A 21,057-nucleotide genomic window follows, 5' to 3' on the forward strand; every position below is an offset into this window, starting at 1 on the left:
TGCTGAAGTTTCAGTAGCAACATGATGAAACACACTGTCATCAATCTATTGACGAATAACACCAACGACTTTTCGATTAAGCGTTTTCCATTCATCATCTTTCATATCATAGGTTTGCCACTATCACTCTCAATAGGCCCATACAAATCTTTACAAAATAATAGGTCCTCCATTTTAGTTTTCTAAGTTACCCAATTACTTCCATTGAAGGTAGACATATGACCCGCATTCCCCTCCATTGATTTACACAAATAAATAAATCCAAAAAAACTATAAGTTTTGATACCAGTTGTTAAAGAAAATATATGATTCCCCACAAGTAAATCAATTAATGAAAATAAAAATTAATGCAGAAAAATTAAATCAAAAGCAACACAAGAATTTTATGTGGTTCCCTCAATGTGAGGCATGTCCACGAGATCGAATTTGATTCGACTATCAACCAAATAAGTTTCCAAACGAGACACAAATGGCCTCACAAATCACTCTTAGGTGAATTCCAAATAATCACAAATAAATAAGAGGAAAGACCTTACCAAATAGATGAACCAAAATCTTCAGAACCAGAGTTGAAGAAGATCCAAAAATAACAACCCAAATCAATTAAAAAACCTTGGAATTTTCCTTTATACCATCGAATTGACTGCTGCTTCACAAAGTAATTCCAAAGCCATGAACTAATTGATTAAAGGGTAAATTACACTGACAGCCCCTGAGGTTTTTGTTTATTACAGTTCCTTCTTCACTTTTTGAAAATTACATCTCTCCTCCTGAACTTTAAAGTTTCATTACAGATTCTTCCTTTCAGCAATTTAATTTTTTTAAATATCAATTATGCCCTCATTGGGTAAATTACATTGACACCCCTCACATTTTAAAAATTACGATCCCCTCCCTAAAGTTTAAAGTAGCATTACCAATTGCCCCATTGATCAGTATTAGTTGGAAAAAAAATTGATTGAAAAAAAAATTAATTGGAAAAAAATTAATTGAAAAAATTTTTTGTTAGTAAAGTTTTTAAATTTCTGTTTAAAAACCAACGTAAGCTCATTTTTTGAATTTATGTTTTTTCCTCAAATTTACAAACTGAGACAACCATTTATAAACTAAAAAAAATTACCAAACAAGTTTTTATGACAGTTCTTAAAATTTTTGTAAATATAAATTGAAAACTGAAAACGAAATGGTTACCAAACAGGCTTGATGGTAAAAATGTTGTAAAATTAACAAATAATTAAATAAGTTACCAACATAAGAAATGACTTATTAAAATATTCTTAGGCTATGTATGGTTTGATTTTAAGATTTTTTTTAAAATTAAAAATTAATTAGGTTAAGAAATAAAAAATAAAAAAATAATTATCATTTAAGGGTAAAAAATAATTATCATTTTAACTTTTGGGCAAGTTATATACATATGTATAGCTGTTTCAATTTAATTTGTAAAAAATTATTCCTAACCACTCGAAAGATAAAAATTATATAAAAATGATAATTATTTTTTATTTTTTATTTCTTAACCAAATTAATTTTTAATTTTTTAAAAAAATCTTTTAAAAATCAAACCATACATAGCCTAAGAATCTTTTGATAAGTCATTTCTTACATTGGTAACTTATTTAATTATTTGTTAATATTACAACATTTTTACCATCAATCATGTTTGGTAACCATTGCGTTTTCAGTTTTCAATTTATATTTACAAAAAATTTAAAAATTGTCATAAAAACTTGATTGATAATTTTTTTGGTTTATAAATGGTTGTCTCAGTTTGTAAATTTGAGAAAAAAACGTAAATTCAAAAAATGAGCTTACGTTGGTTTTTAAACAGAAATTTAAAAACTTTACAAATAAAAAAAATTTTCAATTAATTTTTTTTCCAACTAATACTAATGCTACTTCAAACCTTAGGGAGGGGCTTGTAATTTTTAAAATGTGAGGGGTGTTAATGTAATTTACCCAATGAGGGCAAAATTGGTATTTAAAAAAATTAAATTGCTAAAGGGGGAATCTATAATGAAACTTTAAATCTCAGGGAGGAGATGTAATTTTCAAAAGGTGAGAAGAGAAACTGTAATAAATATAAACCTTAAGGGGTGTCAGTGTAATTTACCCTTGATTAAATATAGTATAGCAACCGCAACACTATTCCACCGAATTGAATTGCCAGAATTATTTTGCCGCAACCTCTTGATTCTAGGGCTTTTTATTCAAATCCTAATTATTACCAAACAAATACCCATTAGTCTCTAAAAATTAGATATAATATATAAAATATATTATACCTAAACTAAACCAAATTAAAATTCTTTTAACAAACCAATTGGGTCTCAAACCCCAATAAAGAGATATACTCCAACAAAAAGAGTTTTTTATTTCAGGAGGGTTTATGATGGTGATAAAGAGGATATATTCAGGATTTAAGATGGTTATAAAGAGTAACAGACTTAGGATTTATGTTGGTTGGTTATGAAAAGTAACAAGTTTAGGGTTTAAAATGGTAGAATACATATAACTGGAGGTGGACGTGGGGGGTATACAATATTACAGAGTGTTAGTACTTATTTGGTAGGTAAGTGTTCTATTAAATGATATCTTTTAATATAATTTTACTTCAAAGTATAATTGTAATAAAAAAAAAATAGAAATTAAGGATTCAAAGAATTTAAACAAGTGCTACTTGTAATCCTAAAAAAAAACAACAATAATAGGTGGCCCGAAAATTTATGGCTCGAATAGCTCGAATAGCTCGAAACGACGTTGTTTTGAATACAAAACGATATTATTTTGACACATTCGAATCATTCGAACTTCACAAATTCAAACCACCAAATATTTTTTTAAAAAAAATTCATACACAATTTTCAAGTATAATAATATCACTTGAACCTTTCACTTCATTCTTATCAAATTTTATGTATCAAATTTTTTTTTATTAATGTTATTATATGAAAACCGTAGAACTTAGGTCAAATTTGGCTAACTTAAAAAAGTACACTTATTTTATCTTTTTATCTTTTTTGAGTCACATCAATCAACATCTCTTCTCTATTTTTTTTACACATAATACAAAAAAAATCAAAAAATACACTTATTTAAGCTTCCCAAACTTGACCTTAATATATTTGTTCCGGAATATGAAGGACCTTAATTCACCCGAAACAAAAACAAAGTGGACCGACAGTCCAAGCTCAACAGAATATAGCTCGGAAGTGGGACTGTCGGTGTTCCACACTCTTTCCTTCTTCCCATCTCTCACTCAGACACACACATTCTCTTTCTCTCTCCCCTTCTGTTGCCGCATCTCCTTCCCATCTCTGCCCATTCATGCATTGAGGATATCTGATCTCCTCCAACATTCAAGGTCAGCCAATTCTCTCTCTCTCTCTCTCTCTGCATTAATTGCAGTGTGCATTGCTAGAGATTGCTAATGGTATGCTTTGTCAATTGATTCTAATGTAAGCGCCATTGCTTTTTCCTTTGGTAGTGCAATCGTGCCTTTATAGCCCCTGTATTCAATTGAATTTTGATCAAAGCTAGAGTTTTGATATCAAGAGGTGTCGATCTACTGTTCTACTAAGCAAATTGTGTGGAATTCAGTTGAATCTCTTTTGAATTGAGCTTCTAGTCGGAATTGGGTGTCAAATGAAGTTATATTAGCATAATTCGTATAGATGAATTGGGTTTTGATGTGTAATAGTACAGTTGCTATTGAGAATCTTGGCATTTTTTTTTTGTAATTTGAATTTGATCCACAACTGTTCGTGTGTTTGGATTAATTTCTAGCAAATGAATTGGATTCTTGTGCTTGTTTTGAAGTGATTTTTTTTTTTTATTTTATTCAATCGATGTTGACAAATTGGTAATTACAAAATGGTTGGCTTTCAGAGGAGGCTTTTACCTTTTGACTGTGTCTTGGAGGTGGATCTGAAGATCTCAAATCACAGCAAAGCTGGCGACGACACTAGCTTGGAGGGTTGCTGCCAACAATGGCAGCAACCTTGCAACTAATGATCTGGTACTGCTCTACTTATTGCTAAATAGGTTGAATGGTTTGCTGTTTTGAGACTTAAGTGTTGGAGCAGTTTGGTTGAATAGTGGACGAGCAGTCTTATTCTCACACATTAGGCTGAATCATAGATGTCAAATCGGGATTTGAATTGTGAATTGAAATGAACTTGTACCGAATTGCGAATCGTTAGGATTTGGTCACTTTTTAAAATTACATACAAAAATATATCTACACGTTTAGATTTTAAATATATCTAATAAATATGAAATATTTAGACCTCAATCAATGAAAATGTTGTTTTGAATGATGATCATGTGGTCTAGGTACAAAGTTAAGACAGATTCCCATGTTTACCACTATACCTTTTCTCTTTTAGATACTATTTCTTATCAACCATTCTTAATAAAGGCAAGCAAAAACAAACTTTCAATTTCCAAGTAACAATAACTCAACAACAATGTTTTTAACTTTTTACAAAGTTAAGAAACCAATATCTTCAAACTGAATGACTTTGGTGTTATTACTCTTGTGGCTTCATTCTTCTTGATCAGAATCTTTTGGGTTATCAGCACCTATTTTCTGATGTATAAGTGCGTTGAGACCAATTTATTTGCTCCTATATCTAGTGGTGATGTTGCAACTATCTCATTCTTTTGATTTCAGGAGAAAAATGTGGATGCTAGACCTCAAGATTTAGAGCCTCCAACTCCTCATTCACTTATAAAGATGGGTTCAAGGTTAGTTCAATCTTTGTTATGCAAGGCATCAACACATTACGTAGTGCGTTATGATCTTCTTATATATGACCTGCAATTAGGAGCCAAAATGCCAAATGATTTTTCAAATTTGCAACTTTAATGGGAACCACATTAGCATTCTTTCTTGGATTTTCTGTATTAGTTGCTTGTAAAACTCGTTCATACAGTTTAGAATGCACTTTGTTCTGCAATTTGGCGAGCATGTTTCATTCTTTAGTTGAAAACTGTCTACTCACTGTAGATGTTGGCTGACAATGATTAAGGCCTCCCTTTGGGGAAAGCCCCTTTTGGAATTCTAGTTTTGCTTGATTCTGCTCAAACTAAATATCTTAAACCATGTGTTTCCAAAGTTCTCTTTCATGGAATGAGCTATAGACCTGCAATACTGCTTCAATTTATCTCATTTAGTACAGCTTTCTAACTGAAGTGTTGCATTTGCTCTGCACAATTATCCTGGATTCAATTTTATGAAGCACTTGCGGCTATTGTGGCATCCAGCTTTACTAGATTACATATGATTCAACTCGTCATTCCCTTCAAAGCAAAAAAAAGGTGTAAAAAATGTGAGAAAGATCTAAGGGGAGAACTCTGGATGTGGAGATACCTGCCACTGTGAAGTTTCGATGTTTTGCTATAATGGAATGTCTCTTATTTAGAAGGGAATTCATTATAGTATTTTACCATTTGCTAATTCTCCTTTGAATGCTGATACAAATTAGTTACCCAAAAAGGAAAAAAAGTTAAAAGATTTACATTTATTAACTAAAATTCTACTAAAATCGTAATTTCGTAAAAGCCTTACCCTGACAACATGGGTTTAGTTAAAATTAATCTTTATTTTATTTCTGCTCTGTTGGGGGCTTCCTTTGGGTAGGCTGTCATATAGTTTGTCGCGGTCTCAAGAGTCTTGACCCACATCCTCATTGAACTCATTGTGCTCCTTGCTGTGCTTTCAACTCAAACTGTGGATCTTCATTTTTCATTAACTATGCAGCCATTAGGCCATACGTTTTTCTTGTCCCTGGAAATACAGATGTTATTAAAAAAACATTAAGCATTTCCCTTGTATAGGTTTTATGTGGTACCTGTAACAGTACATTGTTTCCCCACATCAGTTTAATGGTGTTGCAATAGTAAAAGTTGATGAAAATCACAGATTGTCTTACTTCACCCAATTACCTGCAGAGAGCGTAGTAGCATGGAAGACCCAGATGGGATATTGTCAAGTGTTGCCGAATGCATTGAACAGTTGCGGCAGAATTCGTCATCTGTACAAGAAAAAGAGTATTCCTTGAAGCAGTTGCTTGAGCTTATTGATACTCGTGAAAGTGCTTTCAGTGCTGTTGGATCTCATTCTCAGGCAGTTCCTGTACTCGTGTCTCTTCTTCGATCAGGATCACTTGGGGTGAAGATGCAGGCTGCTACTGTTTTAGGCTCTTTATGTAAGGAGAATGAACTAAGGGTTAAAGTATTGCTAGGGGGTTGCATTCCGCCATTGCTTGGTCTTCTTAGGTCCAGCTCAGCAGAAGGTCAAGTAGCTGCCGCTAAGACTATTTATGCTGTTTCCCAGGGCTTCGCAAGGGATCATGTTGGATCAAAAATATTTTCAACTGAAGGAGTTGTGCCGGTGTTGTGGAAGCAATTAGAAAAGGGGCTGAAGGCTGGAAACTTGGTTGATAACTTACTGACAGGAGCTTTAAGAAACCTTTCAAGCAGCACTGAGGGATTCTGGTCTGCAACAATACAAGCTGGAGGGGTCGATATACTTGTGAAGTTGCTTACAAGCGGACAGTCAAGCACTCAAGCTAATGTGTGCTTTCTTCTTGCATGTTTGATGATGGAGGATGCATTTGTTTGTTCCAAGGTATTGGATGCGGAGGCTACAAAACAACTCCTTAAGCTATTAGGCCCTGGTAATGAACCTCCTGTCAGAGCAGAAGCCGCAGGTGCTCTTAAATCGCTCTCTGCTCAATGCAAAGAAGCAAAGCGAGAGGTAGCCAATTCTAATGGTATACCTGCTTTGATAAATGCTACAATAGCTCCTTCAAAAGAATTCATGCAAGGTGAGTATGCCCAAGCTTTGCAGGAGAATGCAATGTGTGCTCTTGCAAACATTTCTGGTGGTTTGTCCTATGTCATCTCAAGCCTTGGTCAAAGCCTTGAGTCATGCACTTCTCCTGCACAGATTGCTGATACATTAGGGGCTTTAGCTTCGGCTCTTATGATATATGATAGCAAAGCAGAAACTACCAGAGCATCGGATCCTCTGGATATCGAGCAGACACTAGTTAAGCAAATTAAGTCTCGCTCACCATTTCTTGTGCAGGAACGGACCATAGAAGCCCTAGCCAGCCTGTATGGTAATGCTGTACTCTCAAACAAACTTGCAAATTCTGATGCAAAACGCCTCCTGGTTGGTTTGATCACAATGGCAACCAATGAAGTTCAGGATGAGCTAATCAGGTCCCTGGTCATGCTTTGCAACAATGAAGGTAGTCTGTGGCGTGCTCTTCAAGGTCGTGAGGGGATTCAGTTATTGATTTCTCTTCTTGGGCTTTCATCGGAACAACAGCAAGAATGTGCTGTTGCATTACTTTGCCTTCTATCTAACGAGAATGATGAAAGTAAATGGGCTATCACAGCTGCTGGTGGCATACCTCCACTTGTTCAAATTCTAGAGACTGGGTCGGCCAAAGCTAAGGAAGATTCAGCAACAATCCTTGGGAATCTCTGTAATCACAGTGAAGATATACGTGCATGCGTGGAAAGTGCTGATGCTGTTCCTGCTTTATTATGGCTACTGAAGAATGGTAGCTCGAATGGGAAAGAAATTGCTGCAAAGACATTGAACCATTTGATCCACAAATCAGATACATCAACTATTAGCCAACTTGCTGCATTATTAACCAGTGACAGTCCTGAATCTAAAGTTTATGTTTTGGATGCATTAAAAAGTATGCTTTCTGTTGTCCCTCTTAATGATATGCTGCGGGAAGGAAGTGCCGCAAATGATGCAGTAGAGACAATGATAAAAATTTTAAGCTGTACCAGAGAAGAGACTCAGGCCAAGTCTGCAGCGGCTTTGGCTGGAATTTTTGGTTTCAGAAAGGACTTGCGTGAAACTGTCATTGCTGTAAAGACTCTTTCGGCAGCCATGAAGCTTCTAAATGTTGACTCTGAAAACATCTTAGTAGAGTCCTCGCGTTGCCTTGCTGCAATATTTCTCTCAATTAAAGAGAACAAGGATGTTGCTGTTGTTGCTAGAGATGCATTGCCTTTGTTGGTGGTGCTAGCTAACTCTTCAGTTCTGCAAGTTGCAGAGCAGGCAACATGCGCTTTGGCAAATCTTCTTCTGGATAATGAAGTTTCAGAGAAAGCCATTCCTGAAGAAATTATTTTACCTGCAACTAGGGTTTTGCGTGAAGGCACAGTTGATGGAAAGACCCATGCTGCAGCAGCAATTGCTTGGCTACTTCATTCTCGCCGAATTGATTCTGCCTTGACTGATTGTGTGAATCATGCTGGAACTTTTCTTGCTTTAGTTGCTTTCTTGGAATCTGCTGATAATGGATCTGCTGCCATGTCAAAGGCACTAGATGCACTTGCCTTTCTGTCAAGGTCAGAAGGTGCTAGTGAGCATATCAAACCTGCATGGGCAGTTCTAGCTGAATTTCCAAACAGCATAACCCCAATAGTCTTGTGTATTGCCGATGCATCAGCCTTGTTGCAGGACAAAGCTATAGAAATATTGTCACGACTTTGCTGGGCTCAGCCTGTTGTCCTAGGAAGCACAATTGCCTTTGCCTCGGGATGTATTTCATCAATTGCTAGAAGGGTTATCAGTGCCTCAAACCAAAGGGTCAAATTTGGGGGAACTGCACTTCTTATTTGTGTTGCAAAAGTAAATCACCAGAGAATTGTGGATGATTTGAATCAATCAAATTCATGTAGCCTTCTTATTCAATCTCTTGTTGGAATGCTTAATTCCGTGGAGTCTTCTCATTTAGGAGATAAGAGGAATAAGGAGGCCATAAGCATTTGTAGGAATACTGAAGAGGGGAGGAATGGTGAAACTGACAAAAGCACAGTAGTTATTTCTGGTGCCAACATGGTCATATGGCTGCTCTCTGTCCTTGCTAGTCACGATGACAAAAGTAAAATTGAGATTGTGGAGGCTGGAGCTGTTGAAGTCCTCACTGAGAGAATATCTCAATGTTTATCAGAGTACGCTCAGGTATTGAACTTGTTCCAAGATTTTGCTTCGCACAGAATATAAATCTTATATTTCATCTGGTGATTTGGAAAAAAAACGTAGATATTTGCACAAGCATTGTGAACATTTTAACTTTGTTTCCTCTTTATATGTTCACTCATCTATGCCATAATGAAATTTGCTCAGCCATTTACAAGGTACTTTTATTGAGACCTTTGTTTGTACTATTTGGTAATCCATGCAGGTTGATTTTAAAGAGGACAGTAGCTTATGGATTTGTGCATTACTACTAGCAATTCTGTTCCAAGATAGAGACATTATACGAGCAAATGCAACCATGAAATCTATACCAGTGCTTGCAAATTTGTTGAAGTCAGAGGAGCCTGCAAACAGATACTTTGCTGCACAAGCTGTGGCCAGTCTAGTCTGTAATGGTAGCAGGGGAACTCTTCTGTCTGTTGCAAATTCTGGGGCTGCTGGTGGGCTCATTTCCTTGATTGGCTGTGCTGATGTTGATATATATGATCTTCTGGAGCTGTCAGAGGAATTTGGTTTGGTGCGTTGTCCTGAACAAGTTGCTCTTGAGAGGTTGTTTAGGGTTGATGACATTCGGGTTGGCGCTACTTCTCGGAAAACAATACCTGCCCTTGTTGACCTACTTAAACCAATTCCAGATCGTCCAGGGGCACCTTTTCTATCACTTGGGCTTCTGACTCAGCTTGCGAAAGACTGTCCACCCAATAAGATTGTTATGGTAGAATCAGGGGCTCTGGAAGCACTTACTAAGTATCTTTCACTTGGCCCACAAGATGCAACCGAGGAAGCTGCTACTGATCTGTTGGGGTTCCTATTTAGCAGTGCTGAAATACGGAGGCACGAATCTGCATTTGGTGCTGTTGGCCAACTTGTAGCTGTCTTGCGTTTAGGTGGAAGGGGTGCAAGGTACAGTGCTGCTAAAGCATTGGAAAACTTATTTTCTGCTGACCATATTAGGAATGCAGAAAGTGCCAGGCAAGCTGTTCAACCATTGGTAGAAATTCTAAATACTGGTTTGGAGAAAGAGCAACAGGCTGCTATAGCTGCATTGGTTAGGTTATTGAGTGAAAACCCATCAAGAGCCCTTGCTGTTGCAGATGTTGAGATGAATGCAATTGATGTCCTTTGCAGGATTCTTTCATCAAATTGTTCAATGGAATTGAAGGGGGATGCCGCTGAGTTGTGTTGTGTTCTTTTTGGAAACACGAGAATCAGGTCTACAATGGCTGCAGCTCGCTGTGTCGAGCCTCTGGTCTCCTTACTTGTAACTGAGTTCAGTCCTGCTCAGCATTCGGTTGTCTGTGCATTGGATAAGCTCTTGGATGATGAGCAACTGGCAGAACTAGTTGCTGCACATGGTGCGGTTATTCCTCTTGTTGGCCTTCTCTATGGTAGGAATTACATGCTTCATGAGGCTATTTCCAGAGCTCTTGTGAAGTTGGGGAAAGATAGGCCTTCTTGTAAGATGGAAATGGTGAAAGCTGGAGTAATTGAGAGTGTCCTTGATATTCTCCATGAAGCTCCGGATTTTCTTTCTGCTGCCTTTGCCGAATTGCTCCGAATATTGACAAATAATGCTACCATTGCCAAGGGTCCATCCGCTGCAAAAGTGGTTGAGCCCCTTTTCCTGTTGCTAACAAGATCTGAATTTGGGCCTGATGGACAGCATAGTGCTCTACAGGTTCTTGTTAATATTTTGGAGCATCCACAGTGTCGTGCGGACTATAACTTGACACCTCATCAAGCTATTGAACCACTTATTCCTCTGTTGGATTCTCCAGCTCCAGCAGTGCAACAGTTGGCAGCTGAGCTTCTATCTCATCTACTATTGGAAGAACATCTTCAGAAGGATTCAGTGACGCAGCAAGTGATTGGCCCTCTAATATGTGCGCTTGGTTCTGGAATACACATTTTGCAGCAAAGAGCTGTGAAGGCTCTTGTTGGTATTGCACTAACTTGGCCAAATGAAATTGCGAAAGAGGGTGGTGTCGGTGAGCTGTCCAAAGTGATATTACAAGCTGATCCTTCACTTCCTCATGTCTTGTGGGAGTCAGCTGCCTCTGTTTTATCTAGTATTCTTCAATTTAGTTCTGAATTTTACTTGGAAGTACCTGTTGCTGTGTTGGTGAGGTTGCTTCATTCTGGCTTGGAAAGTACGGTAACTGGTGCGCTGAATGCCCTACTGGTGTTGGAAAGTGATGATGGTCCAAGTGCGGAAGCAATGGCAGAAAGTGGTGCAATTGAGGCTCTTCTAGAACTTCTCAGATGTCATCAGTGTGAGGAAGCTGCTGCGAGACTTCTGGAGGTGTTGCTGAACAATGTAAAGGTCAGGGCATCAAAAGCTACCAAGTCAGCAATCGTACCTTTATCCCAGTACCTTTTGGATCCACAAACTCAAGGTCAACAGGCAAGGTTACTGGCAACTCTTGCTCTTGGTGATCTATTCCAGAATGAGGCTCTTGCTCGAACTACGGATGCTGTTTCAGCCTGCAGGGCTCTAGTGAATCTGCTGGAGGACCAACCAACTGAAGAAATGAAAGTGGTAGCTATATGTGCCTTGCAAAATCTTGTAATGTATAGTCGGTCAAATAAAAGAGCAGTTGCAGAAGCTGGTGGTGTTCAGGTTGTATTGGATATTATTAGTTCAAGTGACCCAGAAACATCAGCGCAGGCTGCCATGTTTGTTAAACTTCTCTTCTCTAACAACACCATTCAAGAGTATGCTTCCAGTGAAACAGTCAGAGCTATTACTGGTAAATCCTCTTCATCTCTTTCGTGTCGAATTTACCTAGTTCTGGTTTATTGAGTAGTATGTCTCTGTTGTCACTGGCATAAATGCAGATATCACTTGTATAATGTGTGCCTCTTGATTCATTGCAAATTCCTTGCCTGTTACTCATAGACTTGTGCATAGAAATTTTCTATTCCAACATTGGTTCAGTATCATCATTTTGTTGCTATTATTATTATAATTATTGTTGTTGTTGTTGTTGTTTCATTGGCTATGTGAGCTTTGTTGTGTCAATCTTTTATATTCCGAGCCACATTCTCTTTTGGTGCATAGATGTTGAATTGATTCCCTTTCCAGTCCTACTGTTTCCCCATGACGCCCTTTTGTGCACCCTATGTAGGCCTTAACCTATGCTAGTGGGGTTCTTTTCTGTTTACGATTAACCTCTAGTGCTCACATTAGTTTACCTGGTGGATCTCCTTTTTTATACAATTATTATCTAATGGGTTTTAATATAACTATATATAAGATTTTTGTATACATACCGTTGTCTGCAATGCTATGATGACTGGTAATATTTACAATTGTTGATGGTCCTCTAGTGCCCATTTGCCGTTCACGGTGCAATTTGAAAATGTACAAATAAAAGTTATCGAATTTCCTCTACTAACAGTTCATTACTGCATTGTGCTCTATGCCTGAGCTCCAGGTGGCCTTTGTGCTTTGGTGCACCTCATGGTTGCACCGACATTGTCTTCATCTCATCTACACTCATGAGCATGAATCCTTGTTTTCCTACTGTCAATTGAAAAGAATAGAGGAAAGATGAAACTTAATTCATCACTCAGGCTAATTTCAAGTGCACTGCATCTGATAGAGCTAGGTCGAATATTTTGCAGCTAAAACAAAAATAAAATGTAAGGTTGGCTGTTAATATAATATGACTGAGGATGCTTCTTGTTAGGATCAAGGACAAACATATAATTTGTTTAGAGGGGACCAAAGTAAGTTTTGGTCGAAGATAATTTCTAATATAAATCTTGTAAAAAATCTAATGAAAAAGAAAAATCAATAAATCATTACGTGTCTTTTCTTAATAGTTATTTCAACACTTCATATTGTTTGTGAACTATATTATTAGAATCTTAGTGTAAAATTGATTAGACCATCTGATGCAGGGCAGTTATTAAGAAATCCATCATGTTTTCCAATTGAACCAAAATCAGAAAATATGGAGGATGGTTCTAAAAGAAAAAACCAAGAAGAAAGAAGAAAGAATTTTCAAGAGAAGAAGAACATGGGCCACAACCCTACATACAAAAGGAACAGTTTCTCTCAACTCAAATTTCATTAATCAACTCTGACCAATTACAATGTCAAAGTCCTTATTTATTGGCTAAAAGGAACCTTAATAAAAATAAGGAAACTAAAATTCTTGATGGCTAAGCAACATACTAAAAGGAAACAAATCGATGGCAAATAAAATAAAAAAGGGAAAAATTTACATGGTCATCCATATAAATTATAGAAATATTGATAAATACAGTTTTTAGAGGAATTTTTAGGGGGCACCATGCCCCTATCTAGTTTTGTCCTTACTTAGGATGGCACTGCATGCACGGAAAGAAAAATTTGAGTGTTTTAATCAGATTTTACGGTCATGCAGGTGCAATAGAAAAGGATTTATGGGCCACTGGAACGGTGAATGAAGAGTATCTGAAAGCTCTAAATGCGCTGTTTAGCAACTTCCCGCGTCTGAGAGCCACTGAACCTGCAACACTTAGTATTCCCCATCTAGTCACATCCCTCAAGACTGGCTCAGAAGCAACTCAAGAAGCTGCCTTGGACTCACTGTTTCTTCTCAGGCAAGCTTGGTCGGCATGCCCAGCTGAAGTCTCTAGAGCACAATCAGTTGCTACAGCAGATGCAGTTCCTTTGCTGCAATATTTAATTCAGTCAGGCCCACCTCGGTTTCAGGAGAAGGCAGAATTTCTTTTGCAGTGTTTACCAGGGACATTGATGGTAATAATTAAACGTGGCAATAATATGAAGCAATCAGTTGGAAACCCAAGCGTATATTGTAAGCTTACGCTCGGCAACACTCCGCCTAGGCAAACGAAGGTATGATGCCTATATTATGCTTCTTCATTACCTCGTTCTCCTTTCTGTCTTATAGTTTGGTGGTGCTACATGCTCCAATTAGTGTACTAACTAGTGTATTAATTGATGATGTGGCATAATTTAAGAGATTTTTGGTATTTGTAATGTGATTAATGAGTGAAGTCAATAATAATTTCATAACTAGTATTGGTACACTAGTTAGTACACTAATTGGTGCATACAACATTATTCCTTATAGTTTCCTCAGTTCAATCATCTTGCCTAGTTATCAGGCATTATAATTGTCCTGGTTGGTTGATGACAAACTCACTTAGCAAAGTCTTTTAAGGGTATTGCGACTTGTTGTAATAACTGCCTAAAAAATTAAAAATTTGTATCAAAATTGAAAAACGTCTACTGAAGACAAAAAAAAACTACTTTTATTGACAAAAAAAAAAAAGCCGAGAAAATCAGCTTTTTTGTTTTTAGTGGACTTTTTTCAAATTTGATCCATTTTTCTTTTTTTGGGTTTGTGGTCTAGAAGAGTAAAAACAATTGACAACAAGATGAAAAAGCTCACTTATGTGACATAAAAATTGGGAAAAAAAAAAATGAGGGCTTAAAAATTGTTTCCTTTTACACAATGGCTGTAGAATGGAATGAATAGACTCCATTTCAGAACAATAATTCAAGTTGTCCATTTGTTCCCAGTGTTGTTCATTGTTGAGTGTGATGCCTACCTAGTTAAGAAGTGCATATAGCATTATTCCTTTTAAATAGGGGTGTATTCATGTCGGAGACGTGTCAGAACACATGTCAAAATTGACATTTAATGGATAATATTAATTCTCAAACACCTATTGATACATGTTTTGGACACTTATTAATTAATAATATGACAATGGAGGAGCGACCAACTAATTATATGACATTTAAACATATTTTTTATATTAGAGTAATGCTATACATAAACGGACTTCTCACTTTGTGCTTTAGGAGTGCTTAAATGCGTTTGTACTAACTTTGATTAAAGTGTGTTTAGACCAATCCAAGGAAGAATAGGTTCTAATGTTGCTAAAGTTCTTTATTGCAAGTCTCTTGGCTATCGTGTGGCTATTTCACTGTACATTTGCTTGAATTGAATATTATGATTGAAGTGCTTCATATAAATGAGCATGTAGTCCCACTTTTATAGAAGTTGGAAAACTCTTTTCTCTAGGATTGCAGGACAAGTGTGTCGTGGGAGACTACTTGAGATATAGGGACTCATCGTGTTCTTCATTTATTGATCCATTCTTTAAGTGCAAACACTCTCCTATGTATATCACTGAAAATACCAAATTCTTTCAGACTAATATGTTGTTGTTATTTGAAAATATAAATATGTATTAAATTAAGAGTAACGCTATGATGACCAAATTGTAAGTTTTCTGAATGAAACTGTATATTCAATTGATAAAAAAATACAAAGGATACATCTGATTATACAGTATTCCTAACCCTAAGACTAAAAAGGAAACGAATCACAATCTTACCACATTACCATATATACATATATACACAATATTTTCACACCCCTCTCAAACTCAATGTGTTTTAGCAGAAAACACTGAGAGTTTGCCAAGAAGAAATTGAAACCGGGCAGTGGTGTGAGTCTTGGTAAAGAAGTCAGCAAGTTGCTGAGCCAAAGAGACGAAGGGAAGAGAGATTGAGCTAGACTGCAGATGTTGACGAACGAAGTGACAATCAATCTTAATGTGCTTGGTCCGCTCATGGAAGACAGTGTTACGGGCAATTTGAATAGCACTGCAGTTGTTACAATGAAGGGAGGTTGGAGAAGATTGAGGGATGCCCAAGTCAGAGAGAAGACAACGAAGCCAGACAACTTCAGCAGTAGCATGAGCCATAGCACGATACTTAGTTTCGGCAGTAGAGCGAACAACAACAGTTTTTTTTTTTTTGCTTTTCCAAGAGATCAAGGAATTGCCAAGAAACATACAGAAACCAGACGTGAACTTGCGATGAGTAACATTACCAGTCCAATCAGAATTAGCATAGGCCACCAAATCCAGAGAGGAAGTAGAGGACAATAGTAAACTCTGAAATATAGTACCTCGAAGATAGCAAAGAATCCGAACCAATGTAGCCCAATGCGTGGAGCGAGGAGCAGAGATAAACTGGCTAACCACATGAACAACATAGCCAAGATTAGGACGAGTAACCGTCAGATAGACTAAGCAACTTACGACCCCTCGATATAAAGTAGGATCATTGAGAAGAACACCATCAGAAGTGTTGAGCTTTATATTAAGCTCAATAGGGGTATCAGAAATCTTAGTGTTAGTGAGACCGGCACGATGAATAACCCCATTGGCATACTTGGCTTGAGATAGAAAGTAGCCTTTGGGAGAAGAAGCTACCTCAATATCAAGAAAATACCGCAATGGGCCCAGATCCTTCATTTCAAAGATGCGAAAAAGATGTTGCTTGACCTCAGATATAGCAGAAGAGTCAGAACCAGTGATGATTATATCATCCACTTATAATAATAACGCAACAAACCCAACAGAGTTGTGGAGAAGAAATAAAGCAGTTCTGGGCATAAGGATGAAACCCAAGCTCAGTAACAGTAGTTTGAAAGCAATCATACCAAGCACGAGGAGACTGCTTCAGACCCTACAGAGCACGTCGAAGGCGACAAACCTGTCCAAAGGAATGGTGAAGGCCAAGGGGAGGACGCATGTAAACCTCATCAGTGAGATGACCATTAAGAAAAGCATTCTTAACATCCATCTAAAAAACAGGCCAAGAACGAACAGTAGCGACAGAGATCAAAGTACAGACATTAATCATCTTGGCAACAGGTATAAAAGTCTCCTTATAATCAATATCATACTCCTGTGAAAAACCTTTGGCAACCAGACGAGCTTTGTAGCGCTCAAGAGAACCATCAGAATGAGTCTTGACTTTGTAGACTCATTTATAACTAACCAGATTCTTACCAGCAAGCAAAGGAACTAACTCTCAAGTACTAGTTTTCTGTAAAGCAGACAACTCATCCTCCATAACTTGAACCCAATGAGGATCTTGACAGGCCTCCTTGTAAGACTGAGATTCTGAAAAAGAGTGAATAGCAAAAAAAAAAGTACGATAGGAAATAAAAAAAACATGTATTAGACCAACCTAACCTGTTTGGAGGATGACGCGCTCGAGTAGGATATCGGTGTGTAGCAGGATCAGAATTGTCAGAAGTAGGAGGATCAGCAGTAGGGGTAGAGACAATCGGTGGAGGAGGAGCCTTGCGACGAGAATAAACTAACAACGGAGGAGGAGAAGAAACCGAAGGAGAAACAGTTAGAGATGAAGTAGGAGGAGAAGATGGAACAAGCTCAGGGGGACCTGTGGAGATATACTCATCAAATGGGACCTCAGAAGGAAACAGATCAATATGAACCAAATCCTCTTTGAAAACTGGGGCGGTGAGAAGAGGAAGCTGAAAGTAAGGTAGACGTTCGAGAAATGCAATATGGTAGGAGACATAAAGGTGATGGGAAACATGGTTATAACAGCGATAACCTTTCTGAGTGAGACTATAATCCAAAAAGACACATAAGATTGACTGGGCACTAAGTTTGGTCCTATCTTTACAGGGTAAAAGGACAAAACAAGCAAACCCAAACACACGAAGGAGGAAGTAATTGGGAAGTTGAGAAAACATAGCCTCATAAGGAGACCGGCCAGAAAGAAAGGGGGGTAGGTAGACGGTTGAGAAGAAAAGCAGCAGTAAGAACTGCCTCACCCCAAAACGGAGCCGGAACGGAGGCAGAGAGAAGGAGAGACCTAGCTGTCTTAAGGAGATGACGGTGTTTACGCTCAGTTCAATCATTTTGGGCAAGTGTATCAGTACAAGAAGTTTGGTGAATGGTACCCAATTTGGCTAAATATTTACAGAATTCAGTTTTAAAGTATTCCTCGCCCAAGTCAGACTGCAACAATTTAATAGTAGACCCAAACTGTGTGGTGACCATAGACTGGAAAGTACGGTGTATCTGGTAGAAGTCAGACTTATGAGTCATAAGATAAACTCAAGTGTAACGAGTGTAGTCTTCAACAAATGACACAAGAACCCTTTTTGGAGAGAACAGGAGAAGGGCCCCAAACATCAGTATGAACTAAAAAAAATGGTGTATCAGATATAGAAGTACTTTTATGAAAAGGTAAGGCTGTCATTTTGGCAAGTTTACACCCCCGACATTCAGTAAGTTCACTAGGAGAAACTTTACCTAATATATCAGATTGAGCTAAAGACCGTAAGAGATCAACAGACAAACGCCCTAATCTAGAATGCCACAAGTAGGGAGGACTAGACAGAGAATCTAACTGAAAAGAGGAAAGGGCAGTTAGAGAGGTTGCCATAGGCAGATGCAAACTCTCCACCACATAGAGGTCTCCAAATTTACGACCAGTCCCAATCTGTTGCTTAGATATCCGATCCTGCACATAATAGATAGAAGAAGAAAAGATAACATCAAAACCAGAGGTATCAAGCTGATTGATAGATAATAAACTGACAGATAACTGAGGAATATAAAGGACAGATGGAATAGAGACAGCAGACCCAACAGATACAACAGACATACTAGACCCATTAGCAGCATTGACAATAATAGGAAAGGGGGGAGGAGTACAATTTTGAAGTAAAGAGAGATGTGGAGTCATATGATGAGAGACACTAGAGTAAAAAATCCAGATAGACGAAGAAATACCTGAAGAAGACCCAAGCAAACCTAAATGAAGAGAGGAAACAATGGAGGCAAACGGGAATGGCTGGGAGGTAGACAATATATGCTGAAACTGACTAATTTGAGCGGTCAAGGAAGCCAAGTCAGGATTAGGAGCCGGAGTAGATGCAGTGTACGCAGCAAGAGGAGCCCGTAATAGGTTCTAAGATTGCTGAAAAGATGAGGCAGGCAGACGTCCCTTCTTGGGACAGTGGTACTTCCAATGGCCCCTCTGATGGTAGAAGGCACACTCATCAGAAGCCAGTGGACCTTTCTGGGGGATTTGTAAAAGACTGAAGTTGATGGGTGTCTGACATCGAAATGAACCAAAGTTTATAGAATTTTTGGGGTCAAATTATAATAACTAGAATCTTGAGCCAAAGACCCACAAATATTCCCAAGTCAGATGAACAAAACTAGAAGCACCAACCCAAAACCAGAACCAGCGAGAGAGCGATGTCGTGAGGTGAACCAGAACCAGAAAGAGACTAAGTCACACGAGGTCCAGAGGGAGAGTCAACCTTCAGATGATTTACGAAACACCAGGTGAGTCGTGAGAACTAGGTGACTAACTGTAGGTAAGTTGCAAGAGATGAACTAGAAGGCAACCACAAACCAGACGAACTTGAACAAGACGAACCCAAACCACGAGGCTCGCCAATGGATAACGTCGCGATTTCGGCCTAGAAAGCTTGATTCCAATGGTCACACACAAGACTTGAATAAGAAGAGTTGTAAAGAACCTGACAAGGTAGAGGGTGAACTGACAACTCGAACTCGATCGAATCCAGAGATCAAAACCAGAGATGATTTTGAACTAGAGGGAACCTTCAAATCGAAGGGAGAACTTCGAACAATCAGAGGTGAGAACTAGGTTTCAGACACGGCTCTGATACCATGTAAGTTTTCTGAATGAAACTGTATATTCAATTGATAAAAAAATACAAAGGATACATCTGATTATATAGTATTCCTAACCCTAAGACTAAATAGGAAACGAATCACAATATCACTATACTACCATATATACATATATGCATAATATTCTCACACAAATATTTGCATTAAATTACCAAATGATGTGGCACCTTACATGTCATCTATGCATTGTACCAATGCAAGGAAGGAGGGGTTCATTCCACCAATGTAGTGATGACACATCATTTGATAAGCAAATTTGGCCATCACAATAGTACTACTAAATAAATTAACAATATAAATAAGAGAATGACAAAAAAGTGATTGCAGAGGACATATGTCCATATTTAAGCTATAAGACACTTAATCTAATGTGTATATTATGCACAAGTAACCTACTGCACTTGTATTTGAGAGCAAATGGAGGCTGTATTGCAGCTAATGCAAGGATCAGTCTTTGAATACTGAGTTATTTGCTTTCAGCATGAATGGTCCAAAGTGATCATAGTGGGATATTGGTTTCAGATATATCTTACGAGGAATAATGTTTTTGGATTTTCTGCTCAGTTTATTGATTCCTCGTTTTTGCAATTCAATGGTGGAGGAAAATTTATTTTTCTTCTTTTCCGGGGAAAATAAAGTTTTTTTTTCTCATTATTTTATTTTTCACGTATGTCTCTCTGAAGAATGTATAGGTATTCTCTACCCGTTTCTCTTTCACTGCCTTAAATTTAAACCTGGTGTAACAAATGCTTTCTGTTGATTTGGCAATCAGGTGGTGTCAACTGGTCCTAATCCAGAGTGGGATGAGAGCTTTGCGTGGTCATTTGAAAGTCCACCAAAAGGCCAGAAGCTTAACATCTCATGCAAGAATAAGAGCAAAATGGGGAAGGTAAATCAACCACACCAGCTAAGTGAATACAAAGGGGATTTAAAGGCACTTATCATATTTTCTGGTGTAGGTTTTTATTTAATTCATTATTTTCTTTGTCATCTAATTGGCAGAGCTCATTCGGAAAAGTAACGATCCAGATTGACCGTGTGGTGATGCTCGGGTCTGTTGCTGGGGAATACACTCTGCTACCCGAAAGCAAAAGTGGGCCACGGAATCTGGAAATAGAATTCCAGTGGTCTAACAAGTAAGGGCCCAATACTGAGAGGTTCTCGTAACTCAGCTACACAAAGTTTTTAGTAACATGATATAATTCTTTATTGTTTTTGAGTTTGTTTATACCAGCGTATATAGATTGTCTTCCGGAGATGATTTACATTTTGCAGTATCGATTTACAGTCTTGAAAAAGTCAATTTGTTGAAGTGAAGTATTCTTTTGTAACGTGATTTGTTTCTACCCCCTTGGGAAGGAAGGAGGTTTTGAACTGAAAATATTTCCCTCCCTTTGTCTTTTTTTGTATTGATATTTGTGTGTTGTGCTTTCTCAATCTCACAAGAAAATAAAGAGCTGTTTGGCTAGGCATCTCTCAGTGTAATTATTATTATTATTTTGAGA

At 37.8% G+C, this 21,057-nt stretch overlaps 1 protein-coding gene across 2 annotated transcripts; it reads left to right on the forward strand.

Annotated features, from left to right (window-relative positions):
- Positions 1-3,149: 3,149 nt before the first annotated feature.
- LOC114297502 (protein CELLULOSE SYNTHASE INTERACTIVE 1) lies at positions 3,150-21,024 on the forward strand. Of its 2 annotated transcripts, XM_028241942.2 has the most exons (8): positions 3,150-3,364; positions 3,889-4,018; positions 4,676-4,749; positions 5,956-9,004; positions 9,228-11,772; positions 13,417-13,871; positions 20,325-20,441; positions 20,555-21,024. In XM_028241942.2, the coding sequence occupies exons 3-8, from the start codon at positions 4,739-4,741 to the stop codon at positions 20,690-20,692; spliced, it is 6,315 nt and encodes a 2,104-aa protein (XP_028097743.2). In that variant the 5' UTR covers positions 3,150-3,364; positions 3,889-4,018; positions 4,676-4,738; the 3' UTR covers positions 20,693-21,024. The 2 variants fall into 2 exon arrangements, with proteins under 2 accessions (XP_028097743.2, XP_028097744.2); XM_028241943.2 differs by lacking the exon at positions 3,889-4,018.
- The last annotated feature ends 33 nt before the right edge of the window (positions 21,025-21,057 follow it).

This window comes from Camellia sinensis, chromosome 4 (assembly GCF_055761805.1).
Source record: "Camellia sinensis isolate YWXY chromosome 4, ASM5576180v1, whole genome shotgun sequence".
NCBI lineage: Eukaryota > Viridiplantae > Streptophyta > Magnoliopsida > Ericales > Theaceae > Camellia > Camellia sinensis.

Coding starts and splice junctions, on each gene's coding strand:
- LOC114297502 (XM_028241942.2), top strand. Junction 11,773..13,416: donor AACAGTCAGAGCTATTACTG/GTAAATCCTCTT, acceptor ACGGTCATGCAG/GTGCAATAGAAAAGGATTTA. Junction 13,872..20,324: donor CTCCGCCTAGGCAAACGAAG/GTATGATGCCTA, acceptor TTTGGCAATCAG/GTGGTGTCAACTGGTCCTAA.